A 27263-nucleotide genomic window follows, 5' to 3' on the forward strand; every position below is an offset into this window, starting at 1 on the left:
GTAACTTCTCTTCATTCAACTCCCTCCTTAAGACGCAGTTATACAACAAAGTTTTCTTATTCTGCTTCTCCCATGGGTGCTTTGAAATTGACCTTGCCTGTCCATGGGTGACCTACAGGTGAGCTACCTTCAGAAGTGCACCACAGTGGGAAGATAAATGAAAGTAATGTGTCCCAGGGGAACATTATGCTCATTGCAGCAGTTTCCCCAAAATAAAAGGCATTTTGCCTAGTTAGGCTCCTCTTTGGCTCCTCCATCTCACTGAGTAACACATTTTTATAAGGTGGTCCATGGGCTTACTTCTTGATGTCTAGGTGGCTACAGGACCCCTGTGGCAGGAGGACATTACCCACAGGTTGTGAGTTTACACAGGGCAGGTGCTGAGTTTTCTTTTCTCTTTTCTGAGCAAGCAGCACAATAGTCTGCAGGAACTAAGAATTCCCACAGGAAATGAGGACTTCCTGCAGGAACTAAGAAGTATTTCCAACCTACCCACTTTCCGGGCCAAGTAAAAAACACACTTATTCAGTCTGGCCTTCACTAAAAAACAACACAGAACTTGGTAGTTCTCACAGAAAATACTTCCCACTTGTCTACCTTGGGAATGAAATGGTGAGAAAGAAATGGAGGCAGAACATTTGGTTTCATTCATCTTGGGAGCCTGTTCAACCACTTCTTTATGAGGTATCACACGAAACCCCCAATAACGTGTTTTGTTACTATATGTATTGTTAAACTCTGTGATTTATAACCCATGCCACTGTAACATTATCCACCACATAAAAATGTGAAATTCATGTAGTTATCTGTAGTTATCTATGATGTTAAATAATTATTGTTTATATAACAAAAATCAAAGCATTATTATACCTCATGTCACAGCCCAAGGATAAATGTCTAAACTTTGCTTTTCCTGGTCTTTCATCTCTTGACATACTATTGCAAAATTAAAGCTTGGTATGGAACAAAGGAGACCTCCCTTGCTCCCCAGAAAGAAGAGCACAGACCCTAACCAGACAAGTAATCATTGTCTACCATACTGTCTGGTGCGACTTTCACGGTTTTTGAAGGAGCAAGAGGCATAATTGCTGTATTTAGTCCAACACACCCTCTGCATTCTCAGAAAACGTCTCTTCCTGGATTGTATCATTGTAACACAAAATATAAGTTCCTTTATTTTATCATACTAGCTCTATGCTTCTTGAAAGTATAATCATAAGGTTGCTTAAGGGAACAGAAAACCATGTGGCGAATATCACTGTGATTCAACAAAGGAATGGGAGAAAGAATAATATTTGTGCCTTGGGCATATTCAAATGTCTGCAGAGAAGGAACTGATTAGTCCAAGAAACAGCACTAATGGCAGTCACGGAAGCGAGAGTCCAACGTGCTGCCTGTACAGGAACAGCAGTGTTCAGCAGTAGTCCAAGTACAGAATGTATGTGTGAAAATAATAAAGTGCATTCATCTCTAGCAGAGCAATTACCTTCGAGTTCACAGCCCAGCAGCTCCATTCGCAGTCCCAGTCCTCCATGTGTGGCTCTCTCAGGGTAGACACGGATGAATCTTGTCGATACAGGTTCAAAAGTCCGCAGTTCAGGTGTGTCGTAGTTGGTGTTTCCTTCAAAAGTCTGCAAAGCATAACAAATGCTACTTGTTAAAAAAGAAAAGATATTTTCAACATTTTCTTCATTCTCTAGCCTTTGAATTAGATGAGAAGTAGGCCAGATTCTAACCATTTAATAAGTGTCAGACTTCCCTGCCCTAAATGAGAATGGAAAATACAGTTTAAGCTTCTTGGAAAAGTAATGCATTTCATTTTTCATTTTTCTTTTTTTTTTTTTTTTTTTTCTTTCATAAACTCAGTAGCAACCAATCCATCAGGGTCATAACAAGAGCTGAGTGTTTAATGAGACATGTTTTTAAATGACGCTCTGATCTGGGGTTTAGCTGGGTGACATTTTCAACAGTTTTTAGGGAAAAAAAATGACTGAGGTGAAGATCCTGTCACCTTTTAAGTGGTTACAATAATAATCCAACTATTCAAGAGAAAATTTCAATCTGATTTCCCCCAGTGACAGAGTTTCACAAGTTGCAGTTATTTCAAAAGGCATAAATTAAACTCCAGGAACAGTAGCTGCAAGAGTTCTTCCAGTGAGACTGCTATTGAATAAGAATAAAAAGAAAGAAAGAAAGAAGAAAGCTGCTTCCTGATAAAACTGCAATATAATCTAATGGGTAAGGCAGGTCAGCGAATGTACATTTCAGACAAAAATCTCTTGTCTGAGTTGCACTCTGGGTTCTTCAGCCATAATACAGCTCTCAATGGCATTTGTTTGATACTTTCAGCTTCTCCTGTCAGTGAAATTTTGCATATGGAACATGTTAAAATTTGTACTTAAAGCAACACCCTGGGTGCATCCATGGAGATAATCGGTCATGAGAATGAATTAAATGTACAAAGAAACAGTCCTTGCCATGAAGTGTTTGTGATCCAAGACAGGCAAACAGTATTTTTTTTAGCCTATTTTATGGTAAAAAATAACTTCAGAAGATCTTATAAAGAATAAAGAACAATATATGAAAATACATATAACGATGAAGTAAAAGTAAAATGTTTTCAACTTTATTTTCTATGAATTAGTTAAATAACAAATCATTAAAACTAACTTATATGAACTGTTTAGAAGTGCTGTTACTTCCAACACATAGCTATGAGGCCTGAAGCTTTCTTCTGGAAGAAACCACCACCTGTCTGTCTTCATTTTGAATTATAACAAAACCCAACCTGCAATAAACTCTTCCTATTGACCTGGGGGCAGAGAAAACAGAAGCCATGGGTAAAACAGGCTGCATTGTCCAAGACAGAAAAAAAAGCATAGGTAAAAACAATTGCTGCTTGTATTTTTAGTGCAGTCCTAAAAGCCTTGCTTGTTTTTGCTCTGCATCTGTATATAATGAACCAATGGTCCAAAATCCTTTCTGGCCATTGGTTAGAGTGTCAGTCACAAAAGCCAATGATGATGGGTGTCTATGACCAACTGGATTAAAAGAAATAATTTCTACATGAATGCTTCTGCTCCTATTTCCTAGGAACGACTTATCTCCAGGGTGTCTTCAAGGAGCACTGGCTGACCTGGTGTTCTGACAATGCATAAAAGACAGTTGTCAAGAATTCACATGTAGATGGCCTGTCAGATCTAATTAACATGCAATTATATATTATTATATTTCAACAGCAATGTAGTGCAAATGATCAGAAAAGCTACCTACCATATGAGAAAGAATGAATGCCATTTTATGTGCAAAAAGTAGACAGACACATGTATCTGAGGAATCCTTGCTTCCTTTTTAATAGTAGTCTTAATAGCAACATATAATAATGAAAACTGTTTTATAAAAGACATCAATACTGGAGTACTGACACATAGACATTAGAATTCAATAGGCATCTAGAATTATATTGAATCATAATTATATTGAATCATTGTCCTTTGTAGTGCAGAGCTGCCTGTGATTCAATTTTGACTGTTCATTTAAAACACGCACTGATATTCTTTGTGGGGGAGGAGAAAAAAGTATACAGTAAAACTTCATTTTGTGAGTGTCTTTTATATAGGGTATGTCACAAATCGCTTTACTTCTCGCGTACTACTTGCACTGCAAAAACAAGTATAATAAATAATTGCTAAACAAAAGAGAATATAAATAAGGAAGAGGGAAAAAAAAGTCTTCCTAATAGCTTTTTAAATCAAAATAAGTATGGCAGAGAAATTTAAAAAGGTTGTTCCAGATGTCAGGATATTCAGTTTCTTGTGCAAGACATGACCACAAGAGGTGTGAAAAAAAAAAAAACGTCATCAGTCGGTAAGTGGAAGCAGGAAAAAAGTATGGAAGACAAAGATGAATGTACTGAGCAAGCTTGAGCAAGACTTTGGAGAACAAATACCAGCTGGATTTTGAAATAAGTATGGAGTTCTGCATGGTTGTTTGAGGATCTGAGTGGTGTTCACTTCTCTGTGTGCTTGATAGAGGCTAAAGGGGGAAACATTCTGCACAGTCAAAAACAGTAGAAAGTGGAAAAAGAGGAAAGAGTTATGGTAGTCCTATGGAAGGAGCTGCAGGTATGGATGATAAGGTTCCATTGAGGACCAAGGTGATGTTTCATCCTTTGGACATACTCTGTTTTTACATTTAGCTTGTCATTGCTCTTTCTTTTCCTAACGTGCAGTTGTTTGTTTATTGAAAGTCAAGACTTTAACCAAGTGAAACGATGTGTTTCATTTCATAAAACAGGGCTGTTTCTAATCCATGTTCCTGCTGTGACTCATTATAGCATTCTGTCCCATCCAGCTCCACTTACATTTAAAAATACTACATTCCAGTATTAACATTTTAAATCCCTTAGACTCCCAAATCATAGGATTTATCTAATTCTCTTTAAAGAAAATTTGTGCTTTGGAGTAAAGTTTATTAAAAGTCTTGAATTCTGGGGAAGGATTATAATTAGGCCACAAGAGATTTGAATTCCAGTCCTCCTAGTTCCATTAATCTTTGAAAGTTAATTTCTGGTAGTGATGAAAGCTGAGGATGGGCTCAGTGTGTTAGTTAGCACTCTAGTTTTCTTGTCAAACCGTTAACTTCTGACAATGATGGCAAGTGCTTGTATTAGAAAACAGAAAGCCATGCAGCAGACGGCGCACTGCTTTGAAAGCATATGGCATTATTTTTTTCCCTCATTGAGCCGCAGTGTAGAAGTACATGTCAAAACAACATCTATTTTAGAAAGAAAATGGTTAGATCCCATTGTTGATTTACACTCTCTTCACACTTTATGATGAAGTCAAAACTCATGGTAACAAGAGAAAGGAGCTGACTGCAAAGGCTGAATTCATTTAGTTTTAATCCCCAAAACAAATGATGAAAAGTGATGAGAAGTGAGAAAATGCAGACATATTCAGTGAGATTAAAACAGGAGAGAATGAAGTCCAATATTTACCAAATGTGCCTGGAAAAGCTACATCCATGGGCCCACTCAGCTTTTCCTTTAAAGAAACATAGGTTTGCCCAATTGAAGTCTCTATAGCAAAACAGCTTTTACATTTAATTTCCAGACTGACACAGTTAAGATATGGAACAACTCTCAAGGTTTCCGTCTGCCAAACACTGTACTGATTTGCCTTTTGAGGGCACATTTCTGGTGGATCAGATTCCCTGATCTTCCCAGTACTGCAGCAGTTCAGTCCCTGAACAGTTCTGTGTGCCCACTGCTTCCCTCAAGGGAAAGGAAGGACTGAGAAAGGGTTGTGACTCTCAAGGCAAAAATACACTTGGTTGAGCAACAATAGCAAAAGTAGATGGAAAATAATGAATGGGATTTGGGGTCAATTTTCTAAACAGTACATTTTATGTCCTGAAGAGCATACATTCAAAGACAAAGCGAAGTAGGTATATTCCCAGAAGCTTTTCTGGAGAATACTCATATTCTTTTTCTTGTCATTTAACCCAGCAATTTATTTGACCCTTCCCTGTAAATGCCTTGCAGTTTTTGCTTGATCCTACAAACCAGCTTCCCTTTATTCCCAATCATGCACCAAGATGCTTCACTCGTAATAGTACAATAGTACTTTCCACCTATGATGGGATAATGTCAAAAACGACATCACTCTTGCAGTGCGACTTAGATCAGACCATCATGGAGAGCCTGTGAAGCTCTCAAAGCAGCCTACAGGCAGTTCAGAAATCCAACAGGTACCCCATTGAGTTAAATAACACCATCCTCATTCAGCTGCTCAGAAAAAAAAAAAAAGAAGCAGATGAAAAGTAATTCTGTGTCTCAAATAAGCCCACTCACAGAAAACTGCAGATGGAACTCCACTTTTTTGGTAGCGCTGGATATTACTGTTACATGGGATTCTGGAGTAACCTAGGGGCTGAAGAGGTGCATCACCCTTGGCAGAAGTAATCTTCTGAACTAGCCGCTGAATACACGAAACCTTTGCCAGAGTGGTTAATTTCCTGAGATCAGCTCCTGCACTCATTTTACCACTTCCACAGCACCCCTTCAGTATTTTTGTCCTACAAACCCTCCTGTTTAGCTTCATTCTAATGTTGTGCCTTTCCAAGATCAGAGATAAAGGTATAAAAATTAATATGAGTTCCTCCCCATGCAGAGCAATCCTCCTTACCTTTATCTTTTTCTTGCTAGAATCCATGATCATTTTCCAATCTGATCCATTGTTGCTGTAGCCAATTTTGAATTTTTTCATGAATACTTTGTTTTCTCGGTGCTTGCCTCCTTGGACAATTATGCCCCTCACCTTTTTTTCTTCGCCAAGGTCTATTTGAAGCCATTCATTTGTATATGGATGAGTAGTTGGTGGCAGCGCCCAACCTGAACGGCTTGTTATGAGGCGAGCATTTTCTGGGATCCAGTTTCGATCAACTTGAGTAGATGCAGTAATTTGAGAGTCAGGAATGAGCCCAGACACCATACCCAGCATCCCAGAGCAAGGATAATCTACAAAGAAAAAAAAAACAAACAAAAAAAACAATGAACTAAATAGTTAATCTGAACAAACACCAAAACAGAAACAGGACATATCAATCATTTCAACTCTCATAAGCAATTTCTTATTTCTTTCTTATATCGAAAATAATCTTTTTGGGTTTGTATATAATTTTTATTTGTTCAAACTTGCACATCCTAGTTTTGGCAGGAAATGGAAGTACCAAAATACCACAAGTATTTCTGTCTTGATGGGAACCAAAAGGATCAGAAAATCTTATTCTATTCTTGTTTTCTATTCTTCTTGCTAAGCCAAAGAGTGCAGGGTCACATCTGAATTTGTGAATATTTCCCTAGGGAAAATTTCCCAAATCAGCCATAACCCTGTTGCAGATTACTTATTTCTTATGATGTTGGAAATGGAAATCTTTTATGTATTCTATAAAATACAGTTTATTGTTGAACCTGTATTTTTCTATTGCATTTCTTTGGTCTCAGGCATTTTCAAAGGACACATAAGCTAAATAATTACTTCTGTTATAGTCCCAGATAAATATAAGTCAAAAGCAGGAAAAGCTACTAACAAGGAATGAAGATTTCCAATACAGACTGTAATACCAGTTCTGCTGATTTTACCTTCATCTAATCTGGAAAGATTTCATAGATTGACTTGGAATTTTATAACTCTGTATTCATTAATCTTATGTTCCTACTCTACGGAGGTCAGTCCTAAGAAACATTTTGAAGAAAGACCTTAAGGAAAGAAAAATCCACAGAACTATTAAAAATTAGTACCAGTAAACTGTATTAAGTAGTATAAAATGGCACATTTTTTAGAAAAATCAGATTTATAAAAATAGTCAATCATTAACGTTTACTTTAATATGCACCTTGTAAATGGTCTTATAGAAGATTATTTTTACTTATAAAATGTTAATACATTTTTGGAGGAGTCTAACATAATTCTTGGTTGTGTCTAGTTTTTTTGAAGATAGTACTTTCATGGTAGTGAACACCTTTTGCTGTTAGCTCAGAAAGTACTTTGGGCAGTTATTTGGGTAGGTGTCTGTGTGATATAAGGGGATTACATTCCAAGAAGTGAGCACCAGTGGGAACCTGGGTTTATATGTCTAGATGCTGGAATAGGCTTCAGATCTCAGCGTTTGTACCTTGCAGTGTTATATGTATATGAAATCTGCTGAGATCAAACTACAAATAGCAGTCGTGAGAGAGAGGGACGGGAGAGTAAAGAAGGGAAAACAGGAGGTGAATTTGGAAAATAGCTGTGTATCTCAGGTAATTTGCATGGATCTGTAAAAAAAAAACCAACATGAAAAGTAATTGCACTTTATTTATTAAACTTCTTAAAGCCAAACACCTAAAAGAGAATGCTAGAACAACATTAAGATAACACTGGATGTTTGTGTCGGGTTTTCTTTCTCAGTTTGTTTACATATCTACATTCAGACCACAGTGGAAATAGTGAAGATGCATTTCAGTAATAAAAATAAAAAATGCAGCATAGGCACAAGAAGTTCCTTTGTTTTTAAAATCCTTCCCAAGACCTACCTGTTATCTTGCAGCCATACACTTCAAATCTCAGCGATACTCCGTTTTCCCAAGTCAGAGGTCTAATTCGCACAAACCGTGTTAAAACTGGTTTGGCAAACGGTCTGTAAACAACATCAGTGGGATTGCTATTCCCTTGAAACACCTTTGTGTGGAAAGAAAAAGTATATATATGTTAGGCTTTCTTTTAAATGGTGTTTATAATTTTGTGCTTTACAAATACTAGTGACACAAGGTCTAGCCAGGATTATTTTTGTGGGGGATGAGACAAAAGACTTACATGGAGAGCTATCTCATTAAACTGCTAACACAATGTTGCAGAAAAATAAGCTTTCCTTTGGGAGGAAAAAGATGGTCAATTATATTAAAAAAATATTTGCCACCTGCCACGTCCCATAGCACACCATAATGCTGCAGAGCAGACCAGGGGAGCTCAGGGCCACCAGGAGAGCAGGATCCTCCCCTGAACACAGCAAGGCTCTGTCCACTCCCTGCCAATGTTGATGTATTCCTAATGCCCAGATCTATATGCAGCTCTTTTCATATCAAGGATTGCCATGTCCTGGAATAGTCCCTCACTGCCCAATTAGGAGAGTTTTATTCCTTGCACACTCACAGAATGATGCAAAATACTACAAAACCTCATGCCCAAGTTAAAGGTTTGGATTTCAGTTAGACCATGTAAAAATCCCTGTATTGAGTTAAGCTAAAAACACATATTGTTTTGCTGTCCTTGGACATAAGTGTTTTTCAGAGTGTGTTGTGCAACCCTCGCTCTGTTAACCTTCTGTCTTTAAATCCTTTAACAAACACTCAGCCTTTCTATCTCCTTGCATACTGTGATGGAAATCTATTTACAAGCTATATAGAGGGTTCTAAGATTTTCTCTGAGTCCCCTGAGGCTAACGGGCAGATCAGATGAACAATGAGACTTCCACAAGAAGAGACAGGATTGTGCTGTGCTTTCATGTCGAGGATCCTGCTAACACACTCCTTCCTAGCAGAGCCAAAACCTTGCAATGTTCTAGTCCAAAGAAGGTGATTCAGCTTCCTGCCTCTTTCTCACATAGAGGGAACTGACTTCCTGTTGTTTGCCAGGGACACGGGCCTCTGGCCTTTTATGGGATATTCTTCAATTTCTTACATATGGTGTCTACTTTCCTGTTTGTTACTTGCAATAACTGCGCTAATTTGCAGTGGAGGCCAGCAGCACACAGCTGCCAGCTCATCAGGCCCGGTAATTTCTTAAATAATTTAATAATTTAATATTGGAGTTTCATACCCAGCAAGAGATTTTAAATGAATCTATATTTCTTTTCAGCAATTATTATTTTTTCTTTCTCTGAAGGACATGCTACCATTCTCGAGATGTGCCTCTGGCCAAGGCAGTGAGTCTCCCTAATGCACACAGCTCCTGATGAGTACACAGCTCGCTGAGGCTTCCTTCAGGACATTGGTGGCTGCCTGTCATTTTTCCATAGCCAAGTCTCCTTAACTTTTGATTTGTGTAAAGATACTAGAGGGAGACCGGTTGTACAGTTTTTTTTCTTGTCCTAATCAACAGCAAAATATTGTCATTTTAGAACCCTGATTTTTATTTATTTTTTTTTTTTTTAATAAACCCTTTGAACAAATACAAGACATTTAGTTCAGTTCTCTATGAATTAAAGACAGCACGTACAATGGAAACTCATGTAAAATACACTCTTGGAGAGTTTACAAATTGAAGCTGATAATGAAAATCGGGCATGGTCTGAATTTGAAAGAGGCATTTGTTCAGATTACGGGAACCAGAGCCAGGAAACTCTGTGTCTTGTACGTGCTGTAGTGTTGGCTCCTCCTGTGACTTTGGGTGAGTCAGATATTGTACTTTTACAAATCATTACATAGTGCCCACAGTGAGGCATGTGACTTTCTGAAGTTCCTTCTCAACTGGAAAACCAGGATAACACCTGTCAAAGAGAGGCTTTCAGGATTCTTTGTTATTATTATTATTTGGTTTATTTGTTGAAGTGTTTCAAAGGAGAAAGATGAACACACTGATCACTGCTACCATTTTGACTAGATAAGTGTAGCAGCCTTGGCATAGCACTTACAGATGAGTAAGGGACAAACCAGTAACCAAATATTTACAGCTAGGTATGGTTACACTGACCACTTAATATTACACAGCCATTCTGAGTCCTTGCAGAAGAGCCACAAAAAAGCTCTTTTGAAGAGAGTCAGTACAAAACATTTCCAGTTTCATCAGCTTCTGGCAGTTGCTGGGGATGCTGCCCCTGGGTATGTCCCAGGTGAGGCAGGAAGGGAGGCACAGCCTCACTGGGACTATTCATGTGAGAGCTGGAGCAGAACTGACTTCTCAGTTACGAGCTTTATGCTCATGGTAGCGGATAATGAAGATTTTTCTTATGAGTGTCTAAAGCTGTTTGATTGGGAGGTCACAAGGAGCAAATGCGCTGATAAACGGAAAGGTGATAAAAATCTATAAGGATGGAAAGGTATGCCTAATTATCTGCCTGCATGACCTCCACCACTGAAATGCTTAGAAGTCTAACAAATTACTAATGACGTGGTAGCACTCCTGCAAGGCAGCAGGGCTATGCTGAGGTACTGAAACAGCACATATCCAGAGCTTTGCAGCAGATAAGGGTCCTATGTTTTAAAAAGTTCCCCCATATTGTTTTCTCAAGGTCACATATGAAATCTCTAGCAAACTGGGAAACAGCAGCACACTCCAGGGAAACGAGCCAAACCACTCCAATTCTGATGGCTACAGTGGGTGATGAAGCACCTTTTCAGCTGCTTGAGGCTGCCCACAAACAATTTCTGTGGTCCATTTCCATTGAGACAATTTCTTTCTTTTAGGTTTGGGATACTGTGAACCTTCATCATGCTGATTAAACATTTATTTTATTTATTTATTTATTTAGAACAGATAGTAGCTAAGGAGTTCAATAGCCTATTTGTTGGACAAAGAGAGGTAAAAGAGAAAAGACTTACAACAGGCTTGTTTCCCTCCTTAAGTGTAATCCAGTCCTCTCCATTGGAGCTGACGTCCACGCGGTATGTTTTCAGGTAATATTCTTTCTTCGTTTCTTTAGAGATAGCTCCTTGGGTTCCAATTCCAGAGACGAAGCGGAGAAGGCTTAGATCCACCTGTGGTAATGAACAAATGGGGATGTGAGGACAATCAGTTTAGAGAACAGCAGTACTGCAGAAGTGACCCCACGAGCCCCATGTTTTACAGAGATAATAAAGATTTGTATAAGGAAAATTGCAGCATACTGTTGACAAGAACATGGTCATAGCCTCTTCTTTTGCTAATAGTGTCTCACAGGAGACAGAAACATTTGCCTGATCACTCAGGAGTGTTACTCACCTGCCAGAGAATTATTTTTGTTCTGTGAGGTAGGAACCAGAAACCCCATCAGTGCCACTGGGAACCACTACACTGCAGACAAGTTACTCGTGAAGTTCCTCAAGGACCAGTCTGGTGAGCAATTTTCTTTAATACTTTCATTAACTATCTTGCATAGATGCTAATGAAATTTGCTGAGGACACAATGCTTCCAGGCATTGCCAATACAGAGGAGAGTAAAGCAGTGAGAGCTGAATGACCCTGAGGATTGGAGTATTAGAAATGGGATGAAATTTAATAGTACAATATCAAAGCCATGCACTTAGGGAATGATAACAAGAATTCTGTTGAAACCCAGGAGCTCATCACTTGCAAACAGACAGGGAGAAAAGAAACCCATAGTGTATTACTTAGACACAAGATAATTATGAATCACGGTGTAATTTTGTAGGGGAAAAGGCAAATGTAGCTTATAGTGCATGAGGTATTTGCAGAAAAAAAGAGAAGGTAGCACTAACACAAGTGCAATAATTCTCTTCCAACTGACAACTGTAGTGAACTTCAGTCATTAGAAAACACTGGCATTTTGAACTTGCTGGAGAAATGGAGGCTATGATGTACACATGAATGCATGTTGGAGGCTTTCTGGAAAATTCGAAAAATCAAAAATTTTTTTTAATCGATTTAGGTTAACTCCCCCTTGTCTCCTCCTTAAATTATTTGCAATACAGATCTGTTTCCTCATCTAGTTCATCTCATGGCATCACGGAAGCTGAACTGGGAGGATGATGCTGGGTGCCAGAGCATGGCTACCAAAGTCAGCTCTGCTAGCAAAAAAAGCCTTTGTCCCAGCTGCCAAATGGCTGAAACTAGGCATTAAACTTCTCACTGCCTGGTCGATAACCACAACTGTGAAACACCTGCTATTTCCTTACTTCCTTTCTTTAGCCATAACAACAAACCAATTAAAATCAAATTAATTGCCTTGCCTTCTCCACAGCTAGAATATCTCTTTGTTTCCTAAAACAAACCATTTAATTTCAATACAAAATTACACTGTTCACAAATTATTAATCAAAGCAATTAATTTGCCTCAACTTCAGTTGTCCATACTTTAGTAGCACAATAATAGGTTGAATTAGCCCTTCTCATGTAAATGTCCAATGAATGTCTCAGGCCTTCTCATTATTTCCAAAGCATGCAGGATGCAGCATATAGGTCCCCTGTGTCCCACAGGCATCCTTTTTCCTGGATGTATGTCATATATCCAAAGGCGCTGGAGCGGTTAAATCAACATGCTCTGCATTCTCTCTCAGAAGGCTGAAGGAAGTGCTACTGAGGACAGGCTGGCTGCTTTCTCAATGCCCATGTCATATACAAGTCATTTTGAAGTCTTCCAACACAAGAATAGGAGCCTTGTGTGTGACAGATAGAACTGGCTTTCAGCACAAAGCTGCTGCCCCTGACACAGATTTTAAAGCTGGTAAAGTCTATATGCAATATTTCAGCCTTGGTCTTCAGAGGTGAAATACTGCAACATTTTGTTTTGTCTTGGTTAAAAAAAAAAATAAAAATCCAGTCTTTAAAAAAAAATAATAAAATGGGAGCACTGCCTTACAAAAACAATCAAGTGATTTAAAGTAACTGGAGAGTCTCAGATGTTAGATTGTTGCAATCTGAAAGTTAATGGGGGAATCTGGGCATCATTGCACTGAGCAATCTCAGCTTAACTTCAAATGCTCTCCAAACTGTACTCTGCTGATTGTAAAGTGTGCTGCGCTGAGTTATGTCCAATACCACATTCACTTCCAGGCTGAAGTGCACTTGAAAATCTGGAAGTCTGAGGGAGTGCAGAGCTAAGTTATTTAAATGATCTGCTTCTCTTACAATTTGAAACAGCTCTTCAGTTTTGAAATGATTAGGGTCCCAAGCCTGTACTGTTCCAACTGATTTGAAATGATTCTAGTAGGGGCTTTTTAATATACAGTAAGTACTTCATTGTGAATAAAGTCAAGCAATGGCCTATTGCAAGAGTTCTAGACATCTGAGGACAAGTTAACATTTAACATGGGGTTTTCAGGGGAAGATTTGATTAACTGATGCCTGAACAGACAATTACAGCTACTGGTCACTGAATGTTCGGACACCTCAGGCTTGTCCCATCAAAGAACTTCAGGCGCCCAAATTTTGCTCAGACGCAGGCACCGATATTCAATACACCCCCTTAAATCTTGGGGCATTGAAAATCCTAAGACACTTTAATCTAAAAAAAAAAACTGTCAGAATTCAAAAGGTAGGCAGAAATTCTCCTGCCAGAAATTAACAGTTTACTTGGAGAAAGAGACTCTGAGCAGGCCTCCATTTTTCTTTTTTGCCTACAAGTAGGGAAGAGGCAATTTGTGCTCCTGGCCCTGGTAACTGTGAAATACAATGTAAGAGGAGGGCATCTCCTGTCATTAGGAAGAACATTTCTTCATGCAGAACTGCTCTCTCCAGATCAGCAAATCTTCATGGACTTCCTGAAAACTGTAGCAATGTCAACAACAGCCCTGGCTCACCTGGGAGCAGGTGACTGGAGCGTTTAACTGCCTGCTGCAGCTTTAAATACCTTGCAGAGGCAAGCTGCTGCCCTGGACCTGCTGCATGCATAGGGATGTTTGCTCACAAGTTGATAGAGGAAAAAGAATCACATTTCTCCATCACTGTTTTGTGAGAGAGGGACAGTGCGTACAAAAAAGGTGGAGTTAAGCAGCTGGGAAGCAGAAGGGTTGGAATTAGTACTAGCTTGGTCTCAGCACGGAGGTCCAGAGGAGAGGTAGAGCTTAAGGCATTTTCATCCCTTTGGCTGTTCTTCACTCTGGCCTCCAGAGTAATTGCTCCTCTCCAGGTGCATAAAAACAGAATTGCAATGCTGAGCACCTCTCTGTAGTGCCTAAGTGTGTTTGTGAATCAAGTTCTAAATTTACCAATCTTCTCTAAGTAAGGGGATAGAAATAAATTATGTAGAAGACTACCTTGGAAACTGCATGAAACATCTTAAAGAAGCTGTTAAACTCGTCTTCATTAATCACTTTGTGATGATTTTTTTTTAACTTTACCTTTTGTAAAATGCAAAATTGTGCATAGAGTACACAATTTAAATGTCATGGGGACTGCTCAGGGTTGGAGCTCAACCATGTCAACTGCTAATAATAAGTGGAATCTGAAAGTACCAAAATGTAACAGAGGTAAGACACAGCTCTTCTGTACCGTTACCCTCAGGAACCACTGCAGGGTGGTAGCTAGTAGTTCTAGTACAGATGTGTCACCAAATGGTTAGGAACTCCTATGCTTTTTGGAGACTTTTGCTTCTTGAGTCATTACATTTCCAGTCAGCTTAGTATGTCCTCTCAACAGAGGCCTCCAAGTGTTTACATGACCAGAGGTAAACCATTTTTCTCAGATCCAGTTGCTGCCAGCCAAGACATTAATATGAATCCTTAACAGCTAGCTTTTTGTTTTGGTCTTCTTGTCCTTTTTGTGTCAAGAACTTGTGTTTCATGTAAAAATGAACTGCAGAGAGATATGCTGATGAAACACAGTACTTTTGAAGATGAACATCAAATGCATTTCCCTACAATTATTTGACATTGAACTTTCTGCACGTATGATAAACAAACATCTGGTATTTATTTTACAGGATGCAAACGATTTTGTAAGTTATTGCATGCTGTATTGCTGTGATCAAGATAGGCAGCTGTCTCCAAGCCTGAAATCATGACATTTCGTTTCCATGACCAGAATTTTAGCTTTAACTAACTGTAGTACACTGACACTTTTTCAAAATTTTGCTCGCCTTCATTCAGACTAAAAAGCATCTCCCTTCTGGAAAATGGAGCCTTAGGGCCTTATCCAACAAATTGCCTGTGTTGCGATGTGACCACCTTTATTGGTAAGTACAAGATTGGGAGCAGACCTGCCTAAAGGAATGAGCCTCGAACTTACAAGAAATGAAGAATATCTCAAGTGTGTATTTTTTTTTTTTTTCAGGAGAGAATTGTTCATGTAAAAAAGTCCCAGTTGTTCCTCTTTCTAAAATCAATTTATTTCCTGTGAAATCATATTGCAAGACAGTAGTGGTTTCTATATATGAATTATTTCCCCACTATTTATTCTGCAATATCTTTTAGCATCCAGGAAAAATATTTTTATTGCTGTCTTACTGTCTCCAAAAAATGTGGGTGGGTGACACATTTGTAAGACATAGATATGCAAGGAGTGGCATGCACATTTGATTTGAGAGCAGTTAAGGAGAAGGAAAAAGAATAACATTTAGCTCTGCACAATATATCATGTAGCAAGTCTTCGCAAACTGCTGGTTAACGAACAGCACACAACATGCATGACATGAAATGAATATTGCTTCTCCCTGTTGTCATACATAACCATGCCATTGTATGGAAGTCCTTATTTTCAGAATGAAAATCTGCCTTGCTAAATAAAATACAGTCATTGAGGGAGCTGTAGCAAGGGAGCAGTTTCACGAGCTTTTAACACTCCTACTGTAGGTCTGCTCAACAGCCTGAGAAAATAAAGGACAAAGCGCTGGAGTTTGATTAACAACAGGAAGCTTTTTGTTGTGGGCATCTCTTGTGGCTTGAAAAGCTGTATAATCCATCACTTGACACAACACACCAAAGTAAATATTTTTAGAGAACTGTGTCATTTCCCTAGATAGCATACAGTGCTCTGAGTTAGATTAACTGTTGTGATGCTTCACTGTTCTTCTGTCAAATATTTTAATTAAGGAAGATCTGATCTTTTTCATTAGTTAAGCCCATATTTTTTATTAGATGTTGCTGTTGTTTTGACCAATCACATTCTCCCTTGATGTATACAAAACTATCACTTATTTCTTTTATTGATCAAGCTTGAAGTAATAAAGATTATAATGCTAAATAAAAATGGCAGTCTCTAGTCGAAATTCTGAAAGGAGTTTTGTTAATTTGGTTGGAAAATTACTTCCAAAAGTCTTCATCCTTGAAATAAGTCATCACTACAAGAGCACAACTCCTTGATTAATGACAGGGTGTAAATATTCATCCTGAGTTTAAGTGAAAGTAGTTAAATCTATAAACCGTCTCAGACTTTTGTGCAAGATTCTCAGTGTTATTTGTGACAGCTCCATAAACAAAGAAAGATGAAAATAATGCTGTTAGTAGGATCTCTCCTGAGTCACTGAAGTCTTTCTCATCGACCTTGACAGCAACATACTGAAAGCCCCAGAAGAGAAAGCAGCTAATCACACGCTCAACTTCTAGCCTGTGCTAAACAACTGCCCTCAGTCAGTATGCTTTACTGAACTGATGCTTATGTGACTTGGCAAAAATGGGAAGGTATGAAAGCAAAGATGAACAAATATTCTTGCCAAAGAAATAGGAACGCTTGGCAGCGAAAAGGAAATGAACTTTCTTTAGCAGTTGAAATATTCCTCACACTCTTTGCCCTCTGCCCAAATGCTTTTCTGCAGCAGAAAAAACGTGAGCGTAAAGATTCCCTGTCTGAAAACAAAGAATTGATTCAAGGCAGGCTATCGCATTGAGATACCAATGCTGGGATTACAGTATTGAGTTCAGTGATTTCATTTATTCATTTATTTATTTATTTTTTCAAAGGCAGATCAGCCAGTTTTTCCAAGAGAATATTCAAGATAGTCATGAAAACGTATGACTGACAGACATAAAAGAACCTCGGTCATCAGTATGGGGCTGGCTGAAGAAAGAAAATATGCAGAAAGTATAAGAAAAATGAAATCCAGAAACAAAAAGGAAAAAAAAAAAGACAAGAAAAAATGAAAGAAAAGTCCTCTGTGTCTCTGACAGAGAAAAGATAATGCTTGTGTGGGCTGTATTGCATCTGGATTCATGGCACATTCTCCCACTTTTATGTTAATTTTTTTTTGCATAAATCAGAAGCAACTAATTAAAAAAGAAATATTTAATTCTGACATGTTCTTTGAACTGGTGTTCCATCTGGTTCTGTTTGAATAGTAAAATCTGCTGTAGTTGTAAAAATTGGCAAGCAGCACTCTGGTGAAGAGAAACAAAAGAGACTCAGTATAGCAGGTTAATACACTAGCATTTCAACTTGAGACATTTCCAGAATTCAGCAAACCAAATCGCTCCAGTATGGAAACTATAAAGATCAAATGCGAAAGAGAAATGCTGCAAGTGGGCTGAGAGAAGCGCTGCCACTGGTACACATTAGCTCTGCATGATATTTTTAGTGTGAGGCTTTGAAGGGGTTGGGTGTAGAAGTTCAGGCAATGCCCTGTTCCCCTGGAAGGGGCTAGCTGTATTGTGTGAAACACAGCCGGTGCCCGTGCAGTGGCAGGGAGCGATCCTGCCGCTGTTCATTCATTCCCAAGCACCACCTTATGCATCCTGGTAGGGCTCTGATGTGACGCGATCGTTATTCAGGAGGCTCAGAAAATACCTTCTTCTTAATTTATTTCTTACTTCAAAACTACTTAAAACCTGAACACCGAGATACAATAAACTCTGATAACAAAGAGAGGAAAATGTAATAGTATTGGGATTTCTATAGACTCTGGGATCTAAGTAATCAGCATCTTGTGCCATTCGAAACCTCTCTGTAGCAATGAAGAGAAAGGCTGATTAACTCCCAGTGCTTTAGAAAAAGATTGTTTTACATCTTGCAGGAGCATATCTTGCTGTGAAATATTACTTCTTTAAAATGAAAACCTTTGCTTCAGCACTACATTAACTTGCAAATGGATAACCTAAGACATTTACAATGACTTGGTCAAAAAAGGAGGAATGTGAATGGCCCCTTTCTCCAGCTAAGATACTTAGGAACCCTTGCTGAGCCATAAATGAGTCAGGAACGTAATACTTTTAATTAACGTTTTCTGAATACTTATTTGTAATTTACATTTAATTTTAAACCTGAGCTTAATCCTCTGATCTGGAATGAAGACAACTATTTAGTGCAGTTTGAATGTAACCTTCCCTAGTTTGTGTCAGAAACTATAGAAAAGGGAAACTCTATAGCAATACTTGCAGAACCACTCTTTTCTGAGAGGGACATAATTGTAGGACTTTTTTTCCCCCAAGTGTACTGAGCAACTAATGCACAAATGGGAAACAAGTAATCCAAAGCTTCTCTATCAGACTGCCTCACATGTGAATAACTGGCCTTTGGGTAGAAAACACTGAATTTTGCCTATGAAGTTCTCATGGAGCATTTTTTTTCCCAGCTGCTGTCTTGTTGAAATCAGAGGGTACAGGCAGCAGGGCTAGATTTGAAATATGTTTTGTCATTTTAAATATAAATACAATATTACACATGCATAAACACACAGAAATAACCTCTGCTTCTTCCAGTTTAGCAACATGCCTATGTTAATTGTGTAGGAAGCTCGGAAGCTCGGGTATGATGTGTTATGCAGAGTTGAACCTATCTCAGACTTTGATAGTGAAGATAGATCTGACTCTGTGATCACTGGATTCAGAGAAACTGCCGCTGAAATCGCTGGAATTTGCTATAAAGTTCAAACTTTGGGTTTTCTATAAAAGTAGCAGCAAAATGTGGAAAAATGCCAGTGTGAGATTTAATACTTTTAAAGCCTAATTTCACTGGCAATTGGAATAGGTATATAACCTGTGTCACATAGAAATTTATGTATTTATTTTTTTTTTGTGATCGGCTTTCTCATCTCAGAAAATCGGTGCAGTCTCTTTAAATCAGTCAGTCATCCACAGGAGTCTGCATTCATTTATTCTCTGTTAAATGGAACTGTCAGTTTTGTTGCACCAAAATTCGATTTTCTATTTCATACACATTGTGTATGATGATTTTAATTTACTACTGGGTCACAAAACAAGTCAACACTTTTTTAAAAAAATAGGAGTTTCTGCTACTTTCTAGAAAAATGTCAGGTAACTGCAGTTATATAGTGTGGTGAAGGCACCGTAAATGTTCAGGGAAAAATAAGAGACAGGCTGTACATGCCAAGATCATCCTGTTTGGTGTTTCCCTCATAGCTTCAGATGTGGATGAAATCCTTCCGAGGTCGTGATTTGAAAGACCCGCTGTTGACCATGGTGCTTTTGTCCCATGCCGGAGGAGGATGGGGACAACAGAAGGGATTCTGCAGGCTGGTGACAACCAAGGCAACTTCCACTCTGGTGCTAAAGCAGAGCAGGAGACTGCTTCCTCCCCAGCACTGCCCTTCTCTCATCAAAGCATGCTCAAACTCCATCTGCTGGGATCTCATTTTCAGGGTTTTGCTGGCCAAAGCAGGGTGCCTGGTTTGTGTCCTGCCTCTTTGTCTCTCTGAAAGTTGCTCTATCTCTGTCTATGTAAAGGGCAAAGCTATTGATTTTTAAGTGCTGTGGCTTTGTAAAATAAACACAGGATGTATTTTCTTAGTTAAGCATATCACAGAAAGGGGGAGCACCACTATGGACTGTTAATTTTTACAGCCTGATAACAGCATTTTAAAATTATTCTGTGCTCTGTCAGCCCTTCAGCCCACAGTTTGAACTTAACAGTATTTGCAATGGAAGAGCTGCTGCTAAGGCTGAAAGCCACCTTAGTCCCTACTACAACCATCTATAACCTAAATATGACCCATTAAAATATGCCCTGGTTTTACATGCAATAGGACAAATTAATCTTTTCAGCGGCTTCAGAGGATCAACACCAGAAATGAATTTGGCCATAGTGTTCAACACAGGAGGCTGCAGAGAAGAGAAAGACCAGACTGCACAGGTACTGCTGGCTGCTGGAAGCTGTCTGTAAACAGAGCTCCTCCAAGGAGAAGCCAGTTACTGCTGAAGACGGAGGAACCCAACCTCAGCTTAATGTTTGGTTCACTTTCTCTGCCAGTAGGCTTTGTTTATCAGACAGCTGTGAAGTTTACAGTGATGACTTTTTAAAGAGTTTTTTTTAAAAACCTTGAATGAAAACATTAGAGGTGAAGCAGAATGGAAGTATTTCTCTGTTGAAATATACTTTTTTTTTTTTTCTTCTTCTTTTTTTTTTTTTTTTTTTTTTTTTTGGTGGAAAGAAGACAAATTGCTGTCTGAAGGGCAGGTATTTACCGCTTGTGAGAAATGTCATTTATCCTTCCACTTTACCTATTTTGTTACTGCTGTGAAAATGTCACCTAATGGGCAGAACAGAATTAAAGTGGGACACAGAAGCAGAATAACACAAGGGCAGGGGAGGCAAATAATAACTCAGCAACAGAAAATCTGGAGCGTGGATGCCGGAATGGAGAAAGACCCACAGGACTCATGAACTCTTCAGCTTCATACTACTGTGCAGGTGTGGAAAGAGTGAATAAAAATGCACAACTGTCTCTGCAAAGCACTCAGCAGTGCACCTATCATCTCCAGCCCGGGGTCAGCCCCGTGAGAGCAGAGACCTTTAGCTCAGTAACAACTCTGCTTATTATAACATGCCTCAGCTGTGCGTTCCTACCCAAGACTGTGTTTCTACCGCTACCCTTAGTCATTTAACTTCTAGCCTTAAGCTCTGCCTTGCCTGCAGTTTGACACCTGCCCGGTCTTGTAGATTAATTTATTTCTGCTGGACACAGAAAAATCTCCTTTTGAGATACCTTCCCTCACCTCTGTACAAAGCACTGGCTGCGGTGGAGCAGATGTGTTGTGGTGCTGGGTGGGCAAGGCTGCCTCAGCCCACAGGGGGCCTGCAAAGCGTCCAGGAGAGAGCTCCCCTGCCAAGCACGATGGCACAAACAACATATATATATATATTTTTTGGCCTGATGGCAATTAAAAAAATCAGGAAATAATAACAAATGGTTTGAGTCAAGCTAAACACGTGAACCCGTTGAACGGGGGGAAAAAAATAAAGAGGGAGAATAATCATCCAGTTCTTAATATTTTTAAGTGGTTTTAATTTCTGTGAAATAAAGTAGAAGGAAAAGATCTTGTGATTAAAAACAAACAAGCAAACAAACAAACAAACAAAAAAAAAAAACAAAACAACACAACAAAACTATGTGGCATTTACTTTAAAAGCATATTTAAAGGTTTTCATTTCTTTCCCTCCTGGAACCAACTATTTAGCAAAAGTGAGACAAATTTACAAAATTATTTTCAGAGTTGCTGATTCAGTGCTTTTGCTGGACACATTTTTAATTTGCTATATCAGCTCTATAAGGCCATCTGTCTTGCAGCCATTGAAGGGATGTAGGGCTGGACTGGGAAGTGGATGCATAGGTAATTACAGAGTTATATACAAACTACTCAGATCTCTGCATAATGGATCCCCTGAAAGAACTGCAACTATTATAATGATTAGGCTGGTGGTGGAGGCTCAGAGGGGCTCTGCTTCTGCTGCTCTTCCATATGTTGCATGCAGGATTGCTCGAAGCCACATAGGACTCCCCTCTGTATTAGAGCTGATGCTGAAACATGTCAGTGGGATGTAGAGAGGATTTTCTTCTAAACTACACTTTGCACCTGCACTTCTGGAGCAATAAGGCTGCCAACGGCTGCACACAGCTCTCTGAGCATCCCTTCAGCCTCCCCAGAGTGATAAATCTATGGCTGGGAACTTTCTGGTACTAAAATAGCTCTTAAAGCACTTTGAATAATCAAAAAAACCTTCATACTTTGTAGGGCCCTTTTATTTCTCCCTCTCCCTCTTGTCTAATTTCAGTACTTGCCTTTGTGAAACTCTACCATTGATTCCCATGTCACAGTAAATAAAGGTACGAATGTATCCTGCTGGGTCAATTAACCCCAGTTCTGCACTGTGTCACAGCCTGCACTGGCTGTGATTTCCAGAAAGGAATATTCTTTTGTCATTCTTTGCCCGTGTGCAAACGTATGTTAAGACCATAAGATAACTGTAACACTTTTCCACACAAAGCTAACTCTGCTTTTTGTAATTTCTGGAGTGCAGTTACGAAATGTAAAATGACATGAACCACGTGCACGTGTATTCTTAAGTGGTAGAGAAGACAAAGGACTGACAGTTTTTGTACTTTCATGTCAGTGTGCTCCCTAATGATGGGCAAGCCTTGCCACAAAGCCTCTGAACCTCACTTCTCATGCGGTCCTTCAAAGGCTACAAGAAGTGGGAGGCTGAGGTTTCCTAGGTTTCATTTTATTCTATGCAGAAAGATGATGCTCTTCACTGCAATATCAAACTCCAAAAGGAGCAGAAATAATAAGAATAAAACCAAAAGGCATTGTTGACTTGCATTTCCTTGAGGTTTCATGTGAAATATTTAGATAAGCTTGCTCAGTAAAGTTAACCTGAGCAGCTGCCTGATGTAAGAATAAACCTGTTAATGAAACAAATGTGCTGTGCAGCAGCAATGTATAAATACTGAATGCATTTTTAAGTGAATACCTGATAAGGAAATAAGCTATGACACAGATGAAAGGTCGAGACACCAAGTGATGAACTGCAATTATTTTCAGAAGTGCTGCAGGAATAAATCTGCTGTAATCTATATACCAGTTTACAGCAACTATGCATGCTCGTGGGTTTCACTTACAAAGGAGCAAATAACAGAGAAGGTAGGTTACCGCAAATGTAAAGGAATGAAGACAAATGTGGAAGGAAAATTCCACCTCAGAGGTCCCACTCATTCTGGTGAAGCAGTGTATACATAGAAGTGTTTTAAATCAATGGAAGTATATTTTCCTTGCACGGGAGAGTTAGTGTTAAATAAACAACTGATATTTCAATCAGTGCAGGCAAGGGGATCTCCCAGGTTGCTTTGTGAGGAGGCCACTTCTTACCTCTCCCTGCCTGGCCCTTCTCCAGAGCCCTAACTGCCGCAAGATGCTGAGGGATAATTTTACACCAGGTCGGCTGATATTCCCAGGGGCAACTAGGCTAGAGGTTTGCCCTGCAAGAGACCTGGGTGCCAGAGGCACTGCTGTGGGGAGAGGTCCGGGTGGGCAGCAGGAGGCCAGGGGCAGCACACAAGATCTGCTTCCCCTGTGGACCTCCGACCCTGTGTCCACTTCATTCCAGATCTGTGCCCTGCCGGAAAACCCAGCAGTGCAAATTTGGGCTGAACAAGCCATTTCTGTCATATTAGCCAGGACACACAATGTGGAGTTTATCTTACTCCATATTCCTGTGTCAGCAGCAGAATGGAAGATAATACCCAATCCAGAGTATAATGTCTATTTGTGTTAGCCCCCTGTTAACCTTTGTGAACAAATGTGAACTGGCAGAGTGTGTTTATACCAGATTAGTGCCTTTTGTCTTATGGCTGCAAAGTTTTGATCAGACACTCTGATACTAGGATTCCTAAAACTGAATAATTTATGGCTGTGTTGAACCTCAGCCATAATACAAACTGAGGATCTTGTACTATTAACAAACATGCTTTTTTATTTATTTATTTTTTAATATATATATATTTTTTTTCTTCTGGGCAAGCTGTAGGTCTTGTTCAGTGTTACAGGACGGAAGAAAAATTATGCCACCCAGAAACTATCATCCAGCTTGGTGGGAGTGCAAAGATTTGCGTTACATGCATTAGAAGAAACATTTTGATAGAAAGCATACAGACTGCAGTAAAAGTACCCAGAAGGTGTTGCTCCTTGCGGGTTTGAAAACCCACACCATTATGAGGATTGATGACAGCAGAGGTTCCCAGTGACCCTAGTAATAGGCAATCAGTTTCCCTTCAAAACCACACGTACGTGGGTCTCAAGTGGCTCTGCCTTAAGGCACTCTCTGGATGGGCACCCCACAAGGATCCCTGCCTGTGAGCGCCGCTGCCACCTCCCATCGGTGTGACCTGATGAAGCAAAGGCTTGCCATGAACAGCCAGCCATGGCTCTTGCTCAAGAGATTCAAAAGTGAGATGCAAAAAGTTTCCTAAATGCAAAGACTCTGCACGTTACTTTTTCAGATGCGTGTAAACGTGACTGCTGTTCTTAAATGCAAACATTAAATCTACTCTGTAAAAATGCAATTACTGCTGCCATGGCAGAAATCAGTCGTCCCTTTTGAAGGAATGCCTTGAAAATGCAATCATAAAATCCCTGCACATTATGGATTTCATTAACATTGTACTCCCCTAGGATTCCCAATTGCACAATAACAGCAGTTCTTTAAATTTTAAATACCACAGACAGGAACAGTTTCACTAAAACCAGATGTGAAACCCTTGCACTGGCCTTCTTACTGGTTCTAAGTACTGAAACTGGCTGGTAATTGATACCTATTAACATGTTTGTTGTTCAGATTACAGAAATGGAAACACTATACTATTTTTCCTGTGAAAGGATACGTTAATGAGGGACAATGACTTACACTGCAATGGCAGTTCCCTGCTCTTGATTAAATTAAAAGTCTGTTTTTATTTTTTTATTTTAAATTATGCTATTTCACACTGAAGGGCAGCTGAGTGTGGAAAACCTAAGTGTAATAAACAAGGACATTTAGCTTAAGTTTGAGGAGCTAATAACATCTCATATGACAATAAACTAACTTCATGCTTATTTTTGGCAACCCTTGCCTCGTGAATATCTTTATTCCATTAATATTAGAAAGTCCATAGACTTTATTAATGCGATTTTAAAGAAGAAATTCAATCTGGAGTGACTCTGTTTCTGATTATGGAGTCACTCCAAATCTAAAGCAATTTTTAAAAGTATATATGAGGTTAAAAATAAGAGAGAAGTTACTGTGCAGATTAATGGTGTGAGCACATTATTGATATTTTGAATCTAAGCTTTGGCATTTATTTCAAAACAAGTAAGGAAAGGAATGAACAGGCAGCTTTCGTTTCACAGAGCCTGGCAGGCAGGCAACATTTAGATGCACCCAGGAGCTAGTACTTTGTCAGACACAAAGGAGAAACCCAGTTTTTCCACCAAAGAATGGGTTTCATGTCCACAGATGGAATTCATGTAAATACATTGCTAACAGCAAGCCAACATTATTTTCCTAATTATTTTCAGTGAAATGGTCCAAAAGACGTCAACACCTCAAAGGAGACAATCATATCGCATGCCCTCTAGACGTCCTCTGTAGATACCAATCTCCCTTTGCTGATATGTAACTGAGGTTTTCTGTTTCTTTTGTCTTAGCAAAAACATTAACCTTGAAGGGAGGGCTAAAAGGAAAGGAAAGGAGACCTATAATATTTCCCCTGTATAAGAAAAAAAATAAAATACACTAACAAAATTAGTATTTGGAGCTGAATTTTCAAGCTGTTTTGGTCATGTATAATTGTACATATCTCAGATATATATGCCCTAGTTGCATATGTATCTTGGCAGTTTAAAGGCAGACATTGCTACTTAACCAGACGCAGTGTGTGTGCAGGTATGGAAACCCGCAAACGTGGAATGATCAATGAATAATGATATACATAAAAACTCTCTCAGACAATGGCATATAGGCAGAAATTTTCAAGTTAAAAGTTCCAGGTTCGCCACAGCTGTATCCTTCAGCCTCTTTTTTGCTACTGAATATTATCTTGAGCTCTTGCACTGTGCCACAAAAACTATTTAAGTAGTGCTGCACAAAAGCATATACTTCACACAAATTACTAGTTTACAATAGCATACAGAACAAAACAGAACAAAGTGACCTCTGTCCTTCATATAAAAGTGCCTTCCTCCTTTTAGCAAATATTACCATTTTTTTCAACGGGTAATTTCAGAGCATTTTATTATTTGCATGTCCTTGGTTGTTTGTCTGTAAGCTCTTATGGAGATGAACATCTGTTCCTGGGGATATTTGTACAGAGGAAACATGGGATTTCAATACTATATCCAGATACAAACTCACAGCACATGCTTACTGCCAGTGGCATCAAGCCTTTGTAGAAGATGGTGGTTCACGTGCTCAAGGACACTGCTACTGAGGTACCTGGTGATCTGAAGTGCTTTGCATCCATCTCAAGATTGTTGGTTAACTTTAATGGGGAAGTATCTAGAGCACATTTGGAGTCTTGAATTACTAGTATGGTTGTTGAATAAAACTATAATAATTAATCATAATAATTCATATTATCATCACACAAATTGAACAAGAGAGGAGTTAAGCCATTGTACCTTGTGAAAAGCCAGGGGATGGCAAGTCCCCAGACTAGCTTATCAATGTGGTTGCTTCTGCTACACAGATGATGAGTGGTAGGATGATGAGATGCTACACAGGATTAGTGGTAGGGATGATTAACAGTTCCTCTGCAACACATGTAAAGCATGCGTATACAATGCAATTAATCTTCAAGCAGGATTTTGTAGGCTCAGTCCTGCAAACAACACCCAGCTCTGCAGTGGAGGCTGCTATAGCTTAGTTTCTCTGGTGTGAAGTCTGCCTCTGGGGTGCTCGTCCCCCCAGCATGGCTTCTAGGCAGTGGAGGCGATGTCCTAGTGCTAGAATACTCAGGGAAATGGTACATGCTACCTTTTCCAAACCGGGCCTGGGTGAAGTAGGTGAGAGCTGTGGCATGAGCAGGATAGCATACAATAAACCTCCAACTTCTTGGCTGATGGAGTACCTGGAGGCAGCATAAAGCTGCTCAACATTTTGCTTGGTAATTATTTCAGCCACTGAGCACCCTGGTTTGTGGCAGAACACAAAGGAGGCTGAGAAATTCCTGGGCAGGAGGCTTGAGGTACCCTCAGATGTTTTAAGTATAAACCACAGAGTAGCTTGGATTCTGTTATGTGTTTGTTATTAAAAAAGTTAATGGTTAAAAAAGGCCTTTGAAACTTTTTCTCAGAAAGATCTAGTTCTAAGTGAAAGGATTAAGCTATATATATATGTATGTAGTCATCATAACTTAATAAAGTTAATAAG

General features: G+C 39.2%; 1 protein-coding gene across 4 annotated transcripts in view; it reads right to left on the reverse strand.

Moving 5' to 3' along the window:
- Positions 1–27263, reverse strand: part of NRP1 (neuropilin 1) — a 115753-nt gene that overhangs the window by 22012 nt on the left and 66478 nt on the right. For all 4 annotated transcript variants that reach the window (XM_027450533.3, XM_027450532.3, XM_027450531.3 and 1 more), the window contains exons 7-10: positions 11081–11236; positions 8078–8222; positions 6189–6520; positions 1487–1631 (exon numbers count right to left, since the gene is read on the reverse strand). In XM_027450533.3, the coding sequence (XP_027306334.1) occupies positions 1487–1631; positions 6189–6520; positions 8078–8222; positions 11081–11236 (778 nt within the window). The remainder of the gene's footprint in view (positions 1–1486; positions 1632–6188; positions 6521–8077; positions 8223–11080; positions 11237–27263) is intronic.

Source organism: Anas platyrhynchos, chromosome 2 (assembly GCF_047663525.1).
Source record: "Anas platyrhynchos isolate ZD024472 breed Pekin duck chromosome 2, IASCAAS_PekinDuck_T2T, whole genome shotgun sequence".
Classification (NCBI taxonomy): Eukaryota; Metazoa; Chordata; class Aves; order Anseriformes; family Anatidae; genus Anas; species Anas platyrhynchos.